The 19,574-nt window shown below is 41.9% G+C and overlaps 1 protein-coding gene across 1 annotated transcript in view; it reads left to right on the top strand.

The window, feature by feature from the left end:
• The window catches only part of Msh3 (mutS homolog 3), a 126,584-nt gene that overhangs the window by 42,622 nt on the left and 64,388 nt on the right, over window positions 1–19,574 (top strand). Inside the window, exons 9-10 of the mRNA XM_059276401.1 lie at window positions 12,309–12,421; window positions 16,118–16,232. Of these exons, the coding sequence (XP_059132384.1) occupies window positions 12,309–12,421; window positions 16,118–16,232 (228 nt within the window). The remainder of the gene's footprint in view (window positions 1–12,308; window positions 12,422–16,117; window positions 16,233–19,574) is intronic.

Genomic DNA, 19,574 nt, shown 5'->3' on the forward strand with positions numbered 1-19,574 from the left:
ACTATCCAAAGGCTGTATACTGAGTTGTATTCCCAGGTTTTGTTGAATATTCACTACAAATTAAATGTATTTTTAACATTTTTGTCTTTTGGTACAGAACACAGGCCGGTCTTGAACTTAGGTGGTGGCCCAGGTTGGCCTTAGACCCACACAGTCCTGTGTCTCTGATCTAAGTACAGGTATTAAGGGTATGCACCACCATGCCTGGCTTGTTGAGTGCTCTTGAATGCCATCATTTTACTATTCATTATGAGCCAGAAGAGCAGCTGGTGCAAATAATTATTTCAAAGCGTTATTTAAACCATTTTGATTAATGAAGAAGGATAAGTGTTTATCTTTATTGCACACTTACTTTCAACCGTTTCCCGTATATTTTCCCCATATTGCACTCTTCAGTGAATTTTTGTATTTTTGTATTTTTTTTTCGAGACAGGGTTTCTCTCTGTAATTTTGGTGCGTGGGTTAGATTTTGCTCTGTAGACCAGGCTGGCCTTGAACTCACAGAGATCCGCCTGGCTCTGCCTCTGGAGTGCTGGGATTAAGGAAAGTCGTGTGCCACCACCACTGCCCAGCCTCAGTGAATTTTTAGTTAGGGATATTTTTCTGTGTGATTAATTTCTGATTTAAAATTATTAATTTTAAAAATAACTTGTTTAATGAAATTCTCCAGTGGAAGCTGTTCTGGATCATCTTATGTCTAATTTCTCATACCAAGTTTGATACCTGAACCCCCCTCCTTTTTTTTTTTTTTGAGAATTTTTTTATTGAAGTCAGAGAAATTCACAACCCATAAGTGTGGAGTATAAGGGATTTCCCCAAAGCCAACACACCATATAAACGGCACCCAGACCAAGAAATGGACTATGATGAGTCACTGGACGCCTTCTTTATGACTCCTGTTACTGTCTTCCTTAAAACATTCTGCATATAAATTAATTTAGTATGCTTTGAATTTCTTTACATGGAGTTTTATGGTGTATATACTGTTTTCTGACTGATAACTCTCCCCATTGCTGAATGGACACATATAAATTATATTCACTCAACTGGGCTGCCTGTCTTGTATGTATTTCTATTCTGGTTATTTGTGGTAGCTGTTGCCTCTTTTTCTTCAGCTTGGATATTTGACCCTAGTAAAGGATCATTTCCATGAGTCAAATCCTCAGTGTGGTCTAGTTGATCAGCACTTGGCTTTGTGGAACATATTTCTTGTATTCTAACTCTGTGCCTATCCTCAACTTATAAGTACATTACCGTTTATTTCTTATGGATATACGTTCATATATATACTATATATATAGCTATACTAATTTCCATTCCATATTTTAAATAACAATTGAGTTGAACTTTACATATGGTGTGAAATTGATCTTACTCTCTTCCATGTGAATGTTCAGTTGACCGTGTGTTGAAGGGACTGTCTCCTTCATGAGTATGGTGTGAAATTGGTCTCACTTCCTTCCATGTGAATGTCCAGTTGACCGTGTGTTGAAGGGACTTTCTCCTCCTACTTGAGTGTAGTTCTGTCTTTGGCACAAATCAAGCTGCTGTGTGGAGGAGTCTTTAATTCATCCATACCCTTGGCATTACTGACATGCTTCCCCCCCCCCCCCCCCCCCGATGGCCAGCCTGTGCATTTGAAGATGAGCAGCAGCATTCTAGTCTATGTACAGGCCAGTAGCAGCCCCACTTGTGAGTACCCAAGTGTTCTCTATAGACAGTACTGCCACTGCCTCTGACATTAAAACCTCCCATGTTTATAGTTATTTGGTAGCTCTAGGCAGCCACTTACCTACTTTGTGTCAATACATGTGCCTATTTTGGACCTATTGCCTGAAATCAAACAACATGTAGTCTTTTGTGACTAGCTTTCAAAAATTGGCTTTTTAAATTTAGCATACAAAATAATGAATAATGGATTGTATTATGGCATTTTCATACATCCTTTGTTCTTATTTATGCCCCTCCCTCTCCACTGCTCTGTCCTCCTGTCCTCTCTCCCTGATCCTTTCCCTATGACCCTATAGGCCCTCTTCTGCTGTCAGAGCACATGTATCCCATCACCTCCTTTTCTTTTTCCTTCTCCCCCAACTCTGAAAATCTCTCCAGACCTTGTCATTCTGGCTCATGACCTATATGCACACATGCAAGTACACACACACACACACACACACACACACACGAATTTTCCTATGATAGAAGCATGTAGTGCTTGTCTTTCTGAGTCTGGCTTATTTTGCTTGGCATGATAATATCCAGTTGCATCCATTTTCTGTCAAATGTCATGATTTCATTTTTCGTGACAGTTGACTAAAATCCCATGATGTATACCGACCACGATTCCTTTATCCATTCATCTGTTGATAAGCATCCAGGCCAGCCTCCTTTCTAACTCCCATGAACATTGAAGCAGTAGACACACGTGTGCAGGTATTTCTGTGGTAGGACTGCGAGTCTCCAGATATACCCAGGAGTGGTATAGTAAGTATATGGTAGTTCATTTTCAGAAGCCACTGCACTGATTTCCACAGTGGCTCAGCATTTACACACCCACAAGCAGCAGCTGAAGGCTCTCCTTTTCCCACATCTTTGCTAGCATTTGTTGTCATTTAGTTTCTAGATGTTAGCTATTATGGTGGAATCTCAAAGCAGTTTTAAAATGTCTTTTTCTGGTGGCTAAGGCTGTTGAAGACTTTCAAACATTTATTACTAGTTTATTTTTCATTTTAGAGTTGTCAGTTCAGTTTATACTGAACTACTTCTTACACAGAATATTTTGAACACAGTTCCACCTGTGATCTTTCAGGGCCTGGGCCACCTCCAGTTCCTGTATGTCTGACTCACGTTAACCCTTGAAGTCTTTGCTCCGTTCCCTACTCCAAGACTCACTTCAGCATAACCCTGGTCTATACATAACCAGTTTAATTACCTTTTATCCACCTGAGTGCCACTGAGGTTTTGGATTCTGTCATCACTTTTATTTCTGGCCAAGTTTTTTTTTTTTTTTTTTTTTTTTTTTTTTTTTTTTTTTTTTTTTTTGGTTTTTCGAGACAGGGTTTCTCTGTGTAGCTTTGCGCCTTTCCTGGAACTCGCTTTGGAGACCAGGCTGGCCTCGAACTCACAGAGATCCGCCTGGCTCTGCCTCCCGAGTGCTGGGATTAAAGGCGTGCGCCACCACCGCCCGGCCCTGGCCAAGTTTTTAGCCACTCCTTAGCCTTCTTCATTTCCTGTTGACAAATTCACTTTCATGATGAACTATCACATCAACACCTGTCTATGAACTACTACAGCTGTTGAAGGAGGAGTGTTTGTGTATATATATGTATATACACCACCATATATATGTATATACCGCCACTCAGTCTTTCTTCTGGCTTTACTCATGTATTTGACAGAAAAAACGTGTATATCTTTATGATGTGTAACATAGTATTTTGATAGATTGTGACATGGTTACAACAAATGACCACATCCATTTCCTCACATTATCATCTTAAGATGACATGTAACTGTGGTCACTGTGCTGGACGTTAGATCTGGAGAATGTGTTTCGAAACTGAACCAAGGTTCATTTAACCATTTAACCATCACCTCCCTGTACAGCCTGCCTCCTCCTCTGACAACTGACCTGGTAGTCTTGGCTTTTTTAAGTTCAGCTTTTATAGATGCCACATGTAAGTGAGACCGTGCAGTGTTTGTCTTCCTGTGCCTGGCTCTGTTCACGTATAGTGGCATTCCAAGGTCTGCCCATGTTTTTGCTCGCCACAGAATTTCCCTTTTCCATCATCTGGGTGATACTCTACGGTATATTTCCTTATTCTTCTTCCGTTAGTGAGCTCAGATTGTCTGTGTCTTAACTGTTGGGAATAGTGCTGCCGTGAACATGAGAGTGCGTCTTTAAGACACTGCCTTCACTTCCTAGAAAATACATCCGGAAGTGGGGTTGTAGATCAGAATGTCATTCTCGTTTTTAGCTTTTGAAGAACCTTCATCCTGTTCCCCATGGTATCTGTATGAACTTCCCTCCTCATCTTGTTCTGTGCCTCTCTTTTCCTGTATCTCCACGGATACCTTTTTACTAATAGCTATTTAAACAGGTGTTACAGTTTTGACTTGTTAAAAGTCAAACATCCTTGACTTTTGACTTCCCTGATGATTAGTGATGCTGGGAATGTTTTCATATACTTGTTGGCGTTTGTATTTTGGGTGTTAGGGAATATCCGCTCTTTGGTGATTTTAAGAAATCTGGTTAATGTTTTCTTGTTGTTGAGTTGTTTGACTGCCTTATATTGGACTGCTAAGTTCAGAGTGATGATGAACATTGGTAGTTAGGGGATAAAAAAGGATTGTGAATAAAGTAAAAAGATGAATTCAGAAGGGAGTTTATTTTAGAGGAACCCAGTAAAATTGGAAATATTTGTGTTTTATTTGAAAGAAACTTAAAATATGGTTCAAATATAGAAAAGAAGATAATGCCACTAAAGAGGAGGGCTCTGAGCCAAGTCAGTGCATGTGGTAAATGCGGGCAGTCCTTCCAGAAGGTCAGGCACAGCCCTCTGGGTAACCACAGTCCTAACGTTCCCTGCCTCCCCCATTCCCCTGTAGTTTTATTATGTGTGTTTCTTGTTGGGATCCTTATAGCAGGTTTCTGATGGCTTTATTTTGAAAGCCCTGTCTCCCTGCAGATTCCTTCTCATCCGCTCTATACCCCCTTGTTTGTTAAAGAAACACAGTTGATTTTCCTGAGTTTTCCAGAGTCTGGGTCTCAATGGGCTGCATTGTCATAGAGTCAACTTGTTTCTCAGTAGTTTCTGTGGATTTGTAGTTGTTGAGTTGCTTAAGTCAGGTGCTTCGATTTGGGGTTTCCTCGGAGAAAGAGTGAGATGATTTCCTAAGTTCTATTTTCACATGATTGTCTCTTATTAGGAACTGAACACTCACTGATGTGCAGACAGTGCACTAATCAGCTTTTTGAAGTGTTAGTGTGGATACCCAACTTTAAGCATACTTAGTATGCTTTAATTCAATGTGTTTGCTATTCAGTGTGCTTCTTCCTCATGCTTACATCGGCCCATAATTAGGTAATGGGGGCCTCTTCAAGTTGGTTTCTGAGTCATTTGCCATGACCCTACCATTAGCTTTTTTGCTAATCCATACGAAGATATTCTAGGCTTATCTTACTCTAGTCCTGAACTTCGTCATGTCTTCAAATAGCCATGGTCTCTTCTAGTGGGAAGAGATACCTAAAAACCACAACCTACATTCCAGAGGTTCCTCATTCACAGAATTAGTCCTCATTTCTAGGTCTTTGCAGAGGACAAATATTTTATAGATTAACTACTTAAAGAGCATATAGTGTACTTTTTACAGATGAATTACGTAAAAAGCATATAAAATACTTGTAATTCGAATTTGGGGCTAACTGGTTTCCATTCAGGGTCTTCAGCCTTGCTCTTGTCTTTCCCATTTCCCTGTGTTGAGGATTCAAATGTAAGTAGCTAATTCTGTTAACATGGGTTTCTGAAAAAAAGTCGAACTTGTGCTGCCTTCACATTTATCTGAAAGCCTATGTAAGCACCAAGTGCTGCGTATCCGGCTCATCATCAGATGACATTACATTTAATTTTTCCATTAGGAGGCATGTGATTGCCTTTTCTTTTCTTTTTTTTTCTTTTTTCTTTTTTTTTTTGCTTTTCGAGACAGAGTTTCTCTGTGTAGTTTTGGTGCCTGTCCTGGATCTCGCTCATGTAGACCTGGCTGGCCTCGAACTCACAGAGATCCACCTGGCTCTGCCTCTGAGTGCTGGTATTAAAGGCGTGCGCCACCACTGCCCGGCTTGTGATTGCCTTGTCATTTGAACTGAATGCTTACTGACACTCATCTGCTGTTTCACATTCCTCACAGTGGCTGCACTTAAATTACTAGCCGCTGGGCTGCTCAGCCGTACCTGGGGGATTCTGTACCACCCAGACAATGGTTCTATTGCCGCTGCTAAAGGCAGCTCTAACTAACTCTCTACTGTTCTAATAAAACTCCAGATTCAAAGGCTAGGGTGAAAGCCTGCGATCTCAGAGGGTTAGAGTAGCAGCTGGCTAACGTTCTCTCTTTGCTGGTGTCCCCCAGATCTCTCCTTCCACGCCACCCCAACTAAAAACCCTTGCTGTGCTCCTTCCTGCTACTTCCTGTCAACCAGTTGCTAACCCCAGGTTAATTTTAACTACCGCAAATGCAGCACATCTTTACAGTTAAACAAATGAAGAATAAACAAATGTAACACATTTGCCTAGTTAAATATTCCACAATACTCACCAGTGATGAACTAGTTTCACTTTTTAAAGTGTTTTTGTGAAAGTCTGCATTTAAACTTTCCCCATGTTTAGGCCCCAATCTGAGACACGGTGTTTGACTCTGGATGGTGCCTGAGTGCATCTGCTTTTGGTATGTTGGAGTTTTTTTGAGATAGAATTTCATGTAGCTGAGGATGACCTTGAACTCATGATTTACCGAAGTGCTGGGAATGCTAGCAGGTTGCCACCACGCTGACGGATCTTGCATTTCTAGTAAGTTCTAGGTAGTTGGTGGAACTTCAGTGTTGCATCTTGGGAGCAGCTTTTATACATATTTAGATCACCTCCCTATTTTCTGGATTTGTTATTACTTTTCAATATTTTAAATAATTGTTTTCTTTCATTTTGAGTTGGTCATTGGTTTTCATTTTCTACTTAGATTTATTATCTGTAGGATCTGTTCATCTTGGTGTCTTTCACTTCTGAGATTAGTTATTGTTCTTTTCATTCCAATTATCCTAGTTCTGGCAATACTTGTCTGAAGACTTTTTTTTTTCCTGCTTTTCTCCAGCTTGTTATCCCAGCACTAGGGAGGCTGAGGCAGGAGGATTAGAAGTCATTGTCGGCCAGCCTGGGCTGTGTAGCAAATACCAGGTGAGCCAGGGCAACAGTAGTGAGACTGAGTCTCAAAACAAACACTTCAGTTTCTTTGTTTTAAAGCTTACCTTGAGATAGTAAGTTCTGGGTTTTCTAAGTTCTGTCGACATTTGACTTGTTATATATCTGACATTCTGCTCTTATCTGTAGTTATGTTGATCTGCTTTTTTTCCTTGCAGTAACTTGGGTAGACGTTGATTCTTTTCTCCTTTTTTTTTTTTTTTTTTTTTTTTCAAGACAGGGTTTCTCTATGTAGCTTTGCGCCTTTTCTGGAACTCGCTTTGGAGACCAGGCTGGACTTGAATTCACAGAGATCCGCCTGCCTCTGCCTCCCGAGTGCTGGGATTAAAGGTGTGCGCCACCACTGCCCGGCTTGATTCTTTTCTATTACTTGTTTTTTATATGAAATTCATTTTCCTGAGCTCTTAGAAGAGAGTTCTAGATGGAAGTAGCTTTTCTAACTTGACTGTCACAGTTGTGTTTGTTTGTGTCTTAAGGTATTATAAATAGCACAATTCACTTACTTAGATACAGAGTATGGGCTGTGGTGCTCTGCGCTCTCATATATAGTCGAGTTAGAGAATCCTGCAATGCCTCAAGTCTCTTTGACATTGGCCCCACCATTGGCCCCGGTGATTACTAATTTTTGTCCATTTTGTTTTTGCTAGAAGTTTGCATGCAGACACTTTTACAGTGTAGCCGTCTGGTTTCATGTCTGACTTAGTACATTGACTTGCTGCGTACTGTTTCTGCTGCGTTCTTTCTTTATTACTTGGACTCTTCTCTCTTGTCTACTCACTTGGGATTCTGTTAATGGGAGCATCTCTATGGAGTGAGGTTTTGTTTCCAAGGGGTGCCTTGGTGGCTAGGGAGATGCTCCATTGGTAAATTGAGGACTCAAGTTTGATCCCAGAACCCATGTTTAAAAAGGTCTATGTGGTTTCTACTTGCTACTAGCCCTGGGGAGGTAGAGACAGGTGGGCCCCAGCTTGCTGGCCAGCCAGCTTAGCTTAATGGGTTGAGTCCCAAACCAGTGAGAGACCTTGTCTCAAAAATATTGTGTTCAGGCTGGGCGGTGGTGGCACATGCCTTTAATCCCAGCACTCGGGAGGCAGAGCCAGGCAGATCTCTGTGAGTTTGAGGCCAGCCTGGTCTACAGAGCAAGATCCAGGACAGGCACCAAAACTACATGGAGAAACCCTGTCACAAAAAACAAAAACCAAAAAACAAACAAACATACAAAGAAGACGAGGGAACAGAAAAAAATAATGTGGTCAGTATTCCTGAGGAAGGATACCTGATGTTGACCTCAGTCTGCCACAGGACATGCACACACATACATGTGTACTTTAACACACACACACACACACACACACACACACACACACACACACACACACCCCTCCCCCAAGTCCTTTGACAGTTTTGTCAGTTGACAGTTTCTAGTCCCCTCACACTGTACAGTGACTGTGTGTGCTCTGTTCAGTGCTGTTCCACTCCCCGTGCTCTCTCCACACTATACAGTGACTGTGTGTGCTCCTGGTCAGTGCTGTTCCACTCCCCGTGCTCTCTCCACACTGTACAGTGACTGTGTGTGCTCCTGGTCAGTGCTGAACCACTCCCCGTGCTCTCTCCACACTGTACAGTGACTGTGTGCTCCTGGTCAGTGCTGTTCCACTCCCCGTGTTCTCTCCACACTGTACAGTGACTGTGTGTGCTCCTGGTCAGTGCTGAACCACTCCTCGTGCTCTCTCCACACTGTACAGTGACTGTGTGTGCTCCTGGTCAGTGCTGTTCCACTCCCTGTGCTCTCTCCACACTGTACAGTGACTGTGTGTGCTCCTGGTCAGTGCTGTTCCACTCCCCGTGCTCTCTCCACACTGTACAGTGACTGTGTGTGCTCTGGTCAGTGCTGTTCCACTCCCCGTGCTCTCTCCACACTGTACAGTGACTGTGTGTGCTCCTGGTCAGTGCTGTTCCACTCCCCGTGCTCTCTCCACACTGTACAGTGACTGTGTGTGCTCCTGGTCAGTGCTGTTTCACTCCCCATGCTCTCTCCACACTGTACAGTGACTGTGTGTGCTCCTGGTCAGTGCTGAACCACTCCCCGTGCTCTCTCCACACTGTACAGTGACTGTGTGTGCTCCTGGTCAGTGCTGAACCACTCCCCGTGCTCTCTCCACACTGTACAGTGACTGTGTGTGCTCCTGGTCAGTGCTGAACCACTCCCCGTGCTCTCTCCACACTGTACAGTGACTGTGTGTGCTCCTGGTCAGTGCTGAACCACTCCCCGTGCTCTCTCCACACTGTACAGTGACTGTGTGTGCTCCTGGTCAGTGCTGAACCACTCCCCGTGCTCTCTCCACACTGTACAGTGACTGTGTGTGCTCCTGGTCAGTGCTGATCCACTCCCCGTGCTTTCGGCTCCTCACCTCTTGACACATTTTGCAGTGAGTGTGGTTGCTGTTGACCTCTGATGCCTTAATGTTTCTGTCTACTTCCCATGTGGCTGCAAAACAAAAATTGACCAGTTACATTTTTGATTAAGAAAAGTAACAAAATTATTACAATGATTTCTTGAATTTGTAAAATGGTTTGTGTGTTTCTATCAGTAAGGGGGGTGTCTTCTCTGTTCCTTTCATTTATGTCTACTGCATAGTTGTCTATTGTTTTAGATTATAAATGAAGAATAAGAACCTGAGTGGTACATGCCATATGTCCACATAAGAGATCTTATGTGTGTGGCTATTTTGTGGTGGAGCCATAAGTATAATCAAGCCGTCTTTCTCTCAGTCCTGAGTGTCCTAGGAGCTTATCTCCTCTGCTCGGCAGACTGTATTCAGTGTCAGGCTGTTGTTTAATTGGACTTCGTAATGGAACTTTCAAACCAGACCTTAGAATTTCCTTATTCAGAAGAAATTCCATTAAAAACAGAGAAATAGAGGCTTCTGATAGCTTGTGCAGGGGATTATTGCAGGAATTCCCTGAAGTTGTATGGGGAGAGCCACATACAAGGGTTGCATAAAAGCGGAAAGCTGAGAGACCCTCTCGTGCGTCATGGCGCAGGTGTCCTAGTCTGGCTGTGTAAGCACCTCTGTCGTCTTAGATCATGGATTCCTATACCAGACAGGCTCTGGAGCAGCCTTGTTTCTCTTAGGTCAGCCACTCTGACTTTATGTGGCTGGATCAGTGGGTCTAAGTTCAGCATGCATGAGAACTGATGCTGAGCTCCACAACGCTTATGTACGAGGAGTGAGCAGAGCCAACAGAATATAGAATCCCCTGGAGATAATTATAGTATGTTATTGTTGAATTTTAGAGATATTAATATTAGAATATTAATCTATATAATTATAGATTATGTAGCCTGGAGATAATTATAGCATGTTATTGTTGAGTATTAGAGATGTAAATAGAAAACACCACCTTTAACAGTGAACATTCCTGTGAAGGTAACACAGTTATTCCTAAGTTTGTTATTACATATCCAGTCAAAATCTCAGTAAAGTTTTTCATGAAACTGCCTAAGATCAACTGGCAATTTGTAAGGAAAATCAGAGGCCCAAGAGTACGCAAGCTTTCGGAGAGCAAGGTGTAGGTCTCTTGGCTACGCTGATAATACAGCACAGAAACAGAGACCTGTAGTGTGAGATACAGGTGAACAGAAAGATCAGTGGAGTGAGCTGAAACAGGGTCACCTTAGAGGGGTGTGAAATAGGTAGTGGAGGGAGGGTCATGATTGGTAAGAACAGGTGGAATGCTCTGTGACTATATCTGATGTTAATAATTATATGGAGAGTCAAATTGTGTTTCTGACCTCACGCTATCTACAAAAAATGTTCAAATAAGTTGTATGTGAAAACAAGTATCACTTTTAGTAGAAGATGTAAGAATTAATGGAGTACTTGGATGCATTTACAAGTGAATAAAGTATGCCTGTGTAAATCTTAGAAGTATAGCATTGTGTCCCAAAGCAAATTGTACAGATTTAGCAAAACAGCACTCAGGACATTAGAAGCACGGGCCAGTGCACACGCTGCAGAGTGTGAGAGTACACTAAATTCACCATGGTGTTTGTGTCCTAAGGTGCTAGAAGAATATGACTACCGCTGTGTCTGACATTTTATTATTTTGAAAGAAAAGTGTTTGAACATACTGTATAATGAACTGTTAACACTGAGTAAATACCAAACAATGAGGAACTGGTTGAATAAATTGCAGCAACATGGGCTGGAGAGATGGCTTAGTGGTTAAGAGCACTGGCTGCTCTTCCAGAGGACCTAGGTTCAATTCCCAGCACCCACATGGCAGGTCCAAACTGTCTGTAACTCCAGTTCCAGGGAATCTAACACCTTCACACAGACAAAATACCAATGCACATAAAATAAAAATTAATAAATTATTTAAAAAAATTGCAGCAACATATTATGATATATTTTCCACCATTCAAAAGAATGAGTTAAAGACAAGTCATAGACATATGAAGAGATTTTAAAGAAATAATGCCTTGGAAAACAAGATGGGTAGTCACATCATTTGTTTATAATACGGTGAAGAATAGATTATGTAAGTCTGTGGTATGTGTTTGTGTCTGGTCAGATGAACAGTGAAGACTGTGCAAGGGTCCATCTGGGCTGTATGAGGTGATAGCAGCCATCCAGTTATGGGAGACAGAAAGGATGATGAGGGGAGGTCCATCTTGGCTGTGTGAGGTGATAGCAGCCATCCAGTTATGGGAGACAGAAAGGATGATGAGGGAGGAAGTCAGGAAAAATGGGAAATGAGCTATCCAATATGGATGATGGGATTTTGTTTATTTATGAAAGCTTTTATTCATATTTTAAAAGGTTATTTAGCTACGTAAGAGTGAGAACTGACCTGAGGAGAATTGAGGAGAATTGGCTGTATAGTTGACTGGTGGCTGGGATGAAACTGGACTTAGAACAAAGCCAGCCAGGCAGAGGTGCTCCCCAAAGAATGAACTACTCAGTGTTTTGTTTGCTAGAATTTCTAAACAATTCATGTGATCAAATTAAAATGCTTTTTAAATTTTCTCCATTAATATTTATAGTTCAGTTGCCTCTGATTTCAGCGAGTTCTTTTTGATAATCAATATGAAGTAGTTAGTGTGCTAGGTGTTGTAAAATGCCAGTAGATAAAATACCAGGAGCAGCTGAGATACTTTATGAAATGAGAATGCTTTGCAGATGAAGTTGGAGGCTTATTCTCACCCTGTTCTCAACATGTGCTGAAGACAATGAGGAATGAGTCTGCCTTTTGTTGTTGTTGTTCAAGACTGATGCCTTAATATATATAATTCAAGATAATGGGTAATTCTTTGAAATTTCAATTTTTTCTTTTCAGTACGCGGGATGACAGAATTCGAGTAGAAAGGATGGATAACACTTATTTTGAATACAGCCATGCTTTTCAGGCAGTTACCGAGTTTTATGCCAAAGAGGTGGTTGACAGCAGGGGTGAGTATTTTATTCATGTTAGCCATATGTCCTCAATTGCACTGATACCGGATGTGGATAAAGGCATGAGTGGCTTTCAGTGTAATGTCAAGTAGGAAGTGAGTAGAAATATGTGGGAGCATCCGAGGGCAGACCTCCTGTTCACGGGCTCATCTAGAAGGCTGCTGCCGCTGGGCCTGCTTGGCACATGGCTGTTCACCGGGCACTGAGGAGGCTGAGGTGAGGAAGAAGGTTTCTAGTGCCAGCCTCACCTGATTTAGTGGGCAAAACCCAGTCTCAGCAGAAAAGAGCAAAATAAAACAGCCACCACAAGAAAAACAACCTAATAACATGCGGACACCACTGTAATATCTCCCTCTTCACTCGAGACTGTTCCGTCACCTGCTGGCCCGTTGAGACAGATGCTTTTTAATGGAGGTGTAGTTGGCCAACCCTTCTTTCTCCATCTTTAAAGATGACTCGTGTTATTGCTTTAGAGTGTTTGGTAAATATTCTGATAAAATCTAGCACTTTGAAAGGGTGGTTAGCAGAATTATAGTGCCAGCACATTAGTGAGCAGACTCAGTATGTGTGGTGACCGTTACATGGTTAATTCCCCCCTGCTGTCACATAGTAGGGTGTGATGTTGTGTGACCGTTACATGGTTAATTCCCCCCTGCTGTCACATAGTAGGGTGTGATGTTGTGTGACCATTACATGGTTAATTCCCCCCTGCTGTCACATAGTAGGGTGTGATGTTGTGTGACCATTACATGGTTAATTCCCATTTGCTGTCACATAGTAGGGTGTGATGTTGTGTGACCATTACATGGTTAATTCCCATTTGCTGTCACATAGTAGGGTGTGGTGTTGTGTGACCATTACATGGTTAATTCCCCCCTGCTGTCACATAGTAGGGTGTGATGTTGTGTGACCATTACATGATTAATTCCCACCTGCTGTCACATAGTAGGGTGTGATGTTGTGTGACCATTACATGGTTAATTCCCCCCTGCTGTCACATAGTAGGGTGTGATGTTGTGTGACCATTACATGGTTAATTCCCATTTGCTGTCACATAGTAGGGTGTGATGTTGTGTGACCATTACATGGTTAATTCCCATTTGCTGTCACATAGTAGGGTGTGATGTTGTGTGACCATTACATGGTTAATTCCCATTTGCTGTCACATAGTAGGGTGTGATGTTGTGTGACCATTACATGGTTAATTCCCCCCTGCTGTCACATAGTAGGGTGTGATGTTGTGTGACCATTACATGGTTAATTCCCATTTGCTGTCACATAGTAGGGTGTGATGTTGTGTGACCATTACATGGTTAATTCCCCCCTGCTGTCACATAGTAGGATGTGGTGTTGTGTGACCATTACATGGTTAATTCCCACCTGCTGTCACATAGTAGGGTGTGGAGTTGTGTGCACTCTTGTTCCTGTCAGCCTAGGCTGTGTCAGTTGACAAGGTGAAAAGGGACTTGTTCTCTCAGGACAGACTTGTCCGCTCTCTATCCCATTACACCCCACAGGGAGGAAATCTGTCCGTCCGTGCCATGCACTATAGAGCATTTGCTATCGCCCTGTCTCCAGCCCCCTGTGTAAGCCTTACTGTCTTGTCATTTCTCACTGTCAAGGCATCATTGTCTGGTTTCATATGCCTTTAAATCAAGTTTAATGAATGTCTGAGCCCGTCTCGCACTTCTGAAAGCAGTATGAACCAGCATCAAGGGTTCATCTTAGGTTCAGTTGAACACATAAGACACCAGAATCCTTTCTGAGCCTGGTTGACTTAAAGGTTGTGGATGGAAATCAGCCTCCCTGCCAGGCACGTGTCCTCTTAGTGTGAGCCATGCTCACAGCAGCCTTATGGAAGTCCATGGCACCAGTGGCCTTAAGTTTTCTTTCCCTGGGTGACAACTTATATGTGAGGGACAGAGGCTTATCTGTGGGTATGAGTTGTCCTGGTTTAGAAGATCCATGCCCTTCAGGAATCTTTGGATGAGCTCTGGAAGGAACATGCCGGATTGTAAGAGTCATTGCACTCAAGGAAGGCCAATACTTTCTGAGCCAGATATAATGCACTGACTTCGGATATTTTTTACTGGAGACAGCATGATCTCCTAACATTCCATTTCCAAGAAATAGAACTAAAAGTCTAAAGTGAGTTCTCAGTTGAAGAAGAAGGGCTGATCTTCAGTTTTCACACCCTAGGGCAGTGGTTCTCAACCTTCCCATTGCCGAGACCCTTTAATACAGTTCCTCATGTTGTGGCGACCTCCAACCATAAAATTATTTTCATTGCTGCTTCACAACTGTAAGTTTGCTACTGCTATAAATCATAATGTAAATATCTGTATTTTCTGGTGACCTTAGGCGACCCCTGTGAAAGGGTCATTCGACCCCCAAAGGGGTCATGACCCACAGGTTGAAAAACACTGCCCTAGGTTTATGAACAGCTTTAGTTAAATAATGAAACATTACATTAGTGATGCACAAAGATCATGTTGTAATCCTTTTTAATTTCTGTAAAAGACGTCAAACAACACAGTTGTGTATAAAGAAAGACGGAGACGTCCCTGTCCTTGTCACTTGTCTATCAAGGGGTCGTCATTGATAGTTTGGTATCACCCTTAAGAATTGTCTTTGAAAGAACCTACTGTGTCTGGGTAGCATTCACAGTTAGTATGTTAGGTGGTGAGCAACGCTAAGCAGAAAGTAAGGTAGAGAAGAGGGGTGAACTTTTAACTTTTAACTTTTAGCAAAGGAAAGCCTTGCTGCAAAGATGGCCTGTGAGAGACATGGACAGAGAATAAGGAGTTGGGAGGGAAAGCCGTCTAGACATGCAGAGCGGTAGTGTTTCCCACAGAGGCAGCAGAGCACAGAAGAGCTAACAGGGCACAGTACTGGCTGGGGTAAGGGACAGCAGGAGTCTGCACACTGGACAGGGTAACTGAGGGCAGAAGGTGAGGACTGAGCTTACCATTAGAAGAGATGGAAGACAGATCCTGTAGGGCCTGGGGGTTTCAGGCTTGATGATAACTACTGCTGAGTTGGGGGATGTTGGGCTATTTTGAGGGAAGTTGTCTAATGATCTCATATCCATGTTAAGAAGAATTCCTTTGGTTGCGTTATGAGTACTCGATAGGGTGCAGGATGGAGCAGGTGACTGGATGGAATGTTCATGGGAGCTGTTGTAATATTCATGGGGAGGGACGAGGCTGGATGCACATGTCTCTGCCCAAGGCTGTAGCGATGCGCTGGGAACAGCCCTCGTGTTCGTGAGATAGCTGCTGGCTGTTCTCTCAGAGGAGGCATATCACAGTCTGGATTTACCAAGATTTACGTAATCATTGCCCTGTGCATGTTGATTTGGGTTGATTATAATTTTTTTTTACTGTTGTAAATATTTGTCAGTTTACCTTCTTACAATGCACATTCTTGACATTTGGTTAGATTATTTATAGTGAAAATATTTAAACATTTTTCTGATTCAAAAAAAATATGTTATTTTCCAAAAATGATTTAGTCTATCAAGAAATGTCTTTTTTTTTTTTGCCCATGTCACAAGTTATTTATTTGTAATCACCATTTGGTTCCAAAATGCCTTCCTAGTATACATGATATAAATTATTATTTTTATAGATGAGATTTGCTTAATGTATTTATTAGGAGTAATAATATTGAGGATACATATTTTGTTTTTAGGCTCTCAGAGTTTCTCTGGTGTCATTAACTTGGAGAAGCCTGTAATCTGCTCCTTGGCTGCCATAATAAGATATCTCAAGGAGTTTAACCTGGAAAAGATGCTGTCCAAACCAGAGTAAGTAATGTCTTGAAATCTTAAAAAAAAAAAAAAAAAGATGAGAGGAGAATTATAGTTAAAAAATATTTTATATGACACATTTAGTGGGTGTCTTGGTTGCTGTTCTATTGCTATGAAAAGATACCATGGCCAAGGTAACTCTTATAAAAGAAAGCATTTAATTGGGGGCTTGCTTACAGTTTCATAGGGTTAGTCCTATGAAATATAAAATATTATCATCATGGCAGGGAGCATGGCAGCGCACAGACAGGCATGGTGCTGGAGAAGGAGCTGAGAACTTTACATCCTAATCCACAGGCAGCAGGCTGAGAGAGACACTAGAGTCTGGTGTGGGCTCTTGAAACCTCAAAGCCCGCCCTCAGTGACACACCTCCTTCAACAAGGCCACACCTCCTAACCCTTCTAATCTTTTATAGATCTGCTCCCTGGTGACTGAGCATTTGAATATATGAGCCTATGGGGGCCATTTCATTCAAACTACCACAGTACGGATTATACTCAGAGGCTTACCTCTAGAGTACAAGGATGAACTGCCTTATACTGTTGCTGTAATAATAAAAATAGCTATTAATTATACTGTCAAATTGTGTTTGTTATAGATATGTGATAAATTTTTCTCCCTATAAAACTGCACTTTGACCAGATTAAGAATCAGTATTATAAAGGATGAATATATTTTCACCTTTTTTGGAGGCTTGGGACACACCTCAGAGTTCAAGCACTTGCCACTCAGGCAATTGGACCAGGAGTTCATATTCTCAGAACTAATGTGAATGCCAGGTGGGCTTCTACATCCACGTGCTCACTCAACTGCACACACACATGGGCTCACACACATGAAAACTTGTTACACACCTGCATACCACACATGCATGTACATGAAAAGAAGAAAAGACAAAAAATTTAAAAAGCTCCAAATTTTCTTATTCTAGGTTTCAGTTATTTCATAGACCACAAAGTTGGAGATTAAAGTGGCCAGCTCCTTTAGAGAGATTTTTATAAAAGTGATCAAGTTTGTACATTTTAGAAATTTCAAACCTGATAACCGACATTCTAGGAAAATAACATCTTAATAACCAGTGTGCAAAAGAAGGCCTTGGTAACTCTCTTGCCTTCATGTACTGCACCTGCACCAGCTTGTCAGTGGCTCTGTCAGGAATCACTGTTACAGATCCTGCATGAGCGAGCTCCTTCCCATTCTGCAGAGGTAGTGGAGCAGATGGGAGCTAGCTCAGTAAAATAGCATTATCCGAAGTTTGTAACAAAGAAATTACTGTGGAGAGTGGAAGAAGAGCAGGTTCCTTGGGAATTTTGTGGTGGTTTTAGTGTGTGTTTTAATAAAATAAACCACCATTTCCCTGCAATGTTTTGTTTTATTTACACCACCTAAATGTCCACCAAGAGGAAAGTAGATTGATTCATTGTGTCAGATTTGTGCAGAGTAACATAAAACCATGAAAATGACCTGCATGATTCAGCATTAAAATCTTTAGGAACAGTGAATCAAGACTAAGATCAGACTGATGAAAAGAACCACACACTTTATTATATGAAGTTAGAAGCTTCTAGAACAGAATAGCACATATTTAAGGACAGTAGTGAGAAATGATTGGGGTTGATGAACAATTTCAGAGCAGTGATTTTTTTTTCCCCATAGAGGAGGAAGAAAAACAAGGCTTTGCAGAGGAAGTAGTGTAGTGAGGTTGTAATTGATTCATTTTTTTAAAAAGATTTATTTATTATGTGTACAGTGTTCTGTCTGCACATATCCCTGCAAGCCAGAAGAGGGCACCAGATCTCATTACAGATGGTTGTGAACCACCATGTGGTTGCTGGGAATTGAACTCAGGACCTTTGGAAGAACAAGCAGTGCTCTTAACCTCTGAGCCACCTCACCAGCCCCCTTGATTCATTGTTTTAATCTGTATATAGATTATTCTGTACATGTGCAGTAATGACTTTTCATCATTGTGCCTAACATATCTGAAAGAACAGCTTACAGGAAGAAAAATTACTTTGGTTCACAGCCTTAGAGGCGTCGGTCTGTCATGGTGGGGAGGGTGTAGAGGAGCAGTTCACATCATGGCATGGGGGGGCCTGGATAAGTGACCTACACCCTCAACCAACTCATCTCCTTCCCTTTACACCTTTTAGTAATGCATCACATTATGAACACATCCAGGGTTAATCTGCTCACTTCCCTGATCTAGTCTTTGGAAGTACCATTGCGAACACTCATAAGGGGCCTTTATATATCCTAAGCAGCCCAGTCAGCTTGACAGTTAAGGTTAACTATTCCATGTTTTAGTGTGGCTGCAAGGTTATATTTTTTAAAAGGTTTGAAGCCTGGGATTATAGCTCATTGGACTGTATTCTAAGCTCCAAAGACAGTCTTATGGAGTAGATCATTTGTGTGGCTGACCCTTTGGTCTTTGGAGAGTAGGTGACAAGGCACCGACCATCAGATTTGCACAGCAGGAGCCTGTGAATGGAACAGACACCGGAATGAGGACACTTCTGTTGTAAACCAGGCTCTGGTGTGTTTAGGAGTCGATGAATATGCTCTCTCATATTTAGTTGGAAGTAACAGTAGCTCTAAGTAATACAACATGAATTTTGTGTACTAAACTTTGAAAAGCTTCATTTTGAATTATATGGTGGATCTTTGTATTAAATCGAGTGAAGCTGAGTTTTCCCTTTGCATATATGTGGTTAGTAGTGTGACATTTTCTCTGTATGTACTTGGAGGCGCCTTTGTGAAATGATCAGGGTAGTGACTAAGTGTACCTCTAATAGTTTGCCTTTTCAGTGATTCTATACTGCGAAAGACAAAAAAGATGTAAAAAGCTTCAAAGTGACAGGCCCTCCCTTGTGTACTCCCCCACAACCCTTTGTAGTCAGACAGTGAAGACAGAATTAATGGAGAAGGGAAGACATTGCTTATCTCAGTGTGGACTTGATTCACTGTTGCTGAAATGTCGTTGGAAACCAAGATTAACATGTAAGGACGGTGACCAAGCTGGTACTGTTGCTTAAACGTGGAATACAGCCACAGGTGGCAGGTGGCTGCCCTCGGAAGGTCGTCCTGAAAGTGTAATTCTATGGGCTTTATGCTTGGGAAGAAGAAAGTCACCTAAGCAAGGACAGGCACTCCTCTCCTTGGACATAAAATTCAGTTGTGTCACTTTGCAATCTTACGTCGCTGAACTTGTGAACTTTCTCCCAAGAACTAAGCTATCAGGGAAAAATTAAATTGAACTTTGCTTTGTTTAGCAAAGGCTTTCACAGAAATTGCTGTGTATCATAGAGACCTTGATATGCATTCACTGGAAGGTCACT

This window comes from Peromyscus eremicus, chromosome 11, assembly GCF_949786415.1.
Source record: "Peromyscus eremicus chromosome 11, PerEre_H2_v1, whole genome shotgun sequence".
Lineage (NCBI taxonomy): Eukaryota > Metazoa > Chordata > Mammalia > Rodentia > Cricetidae > Peromyscus > Peromyscus eremicus.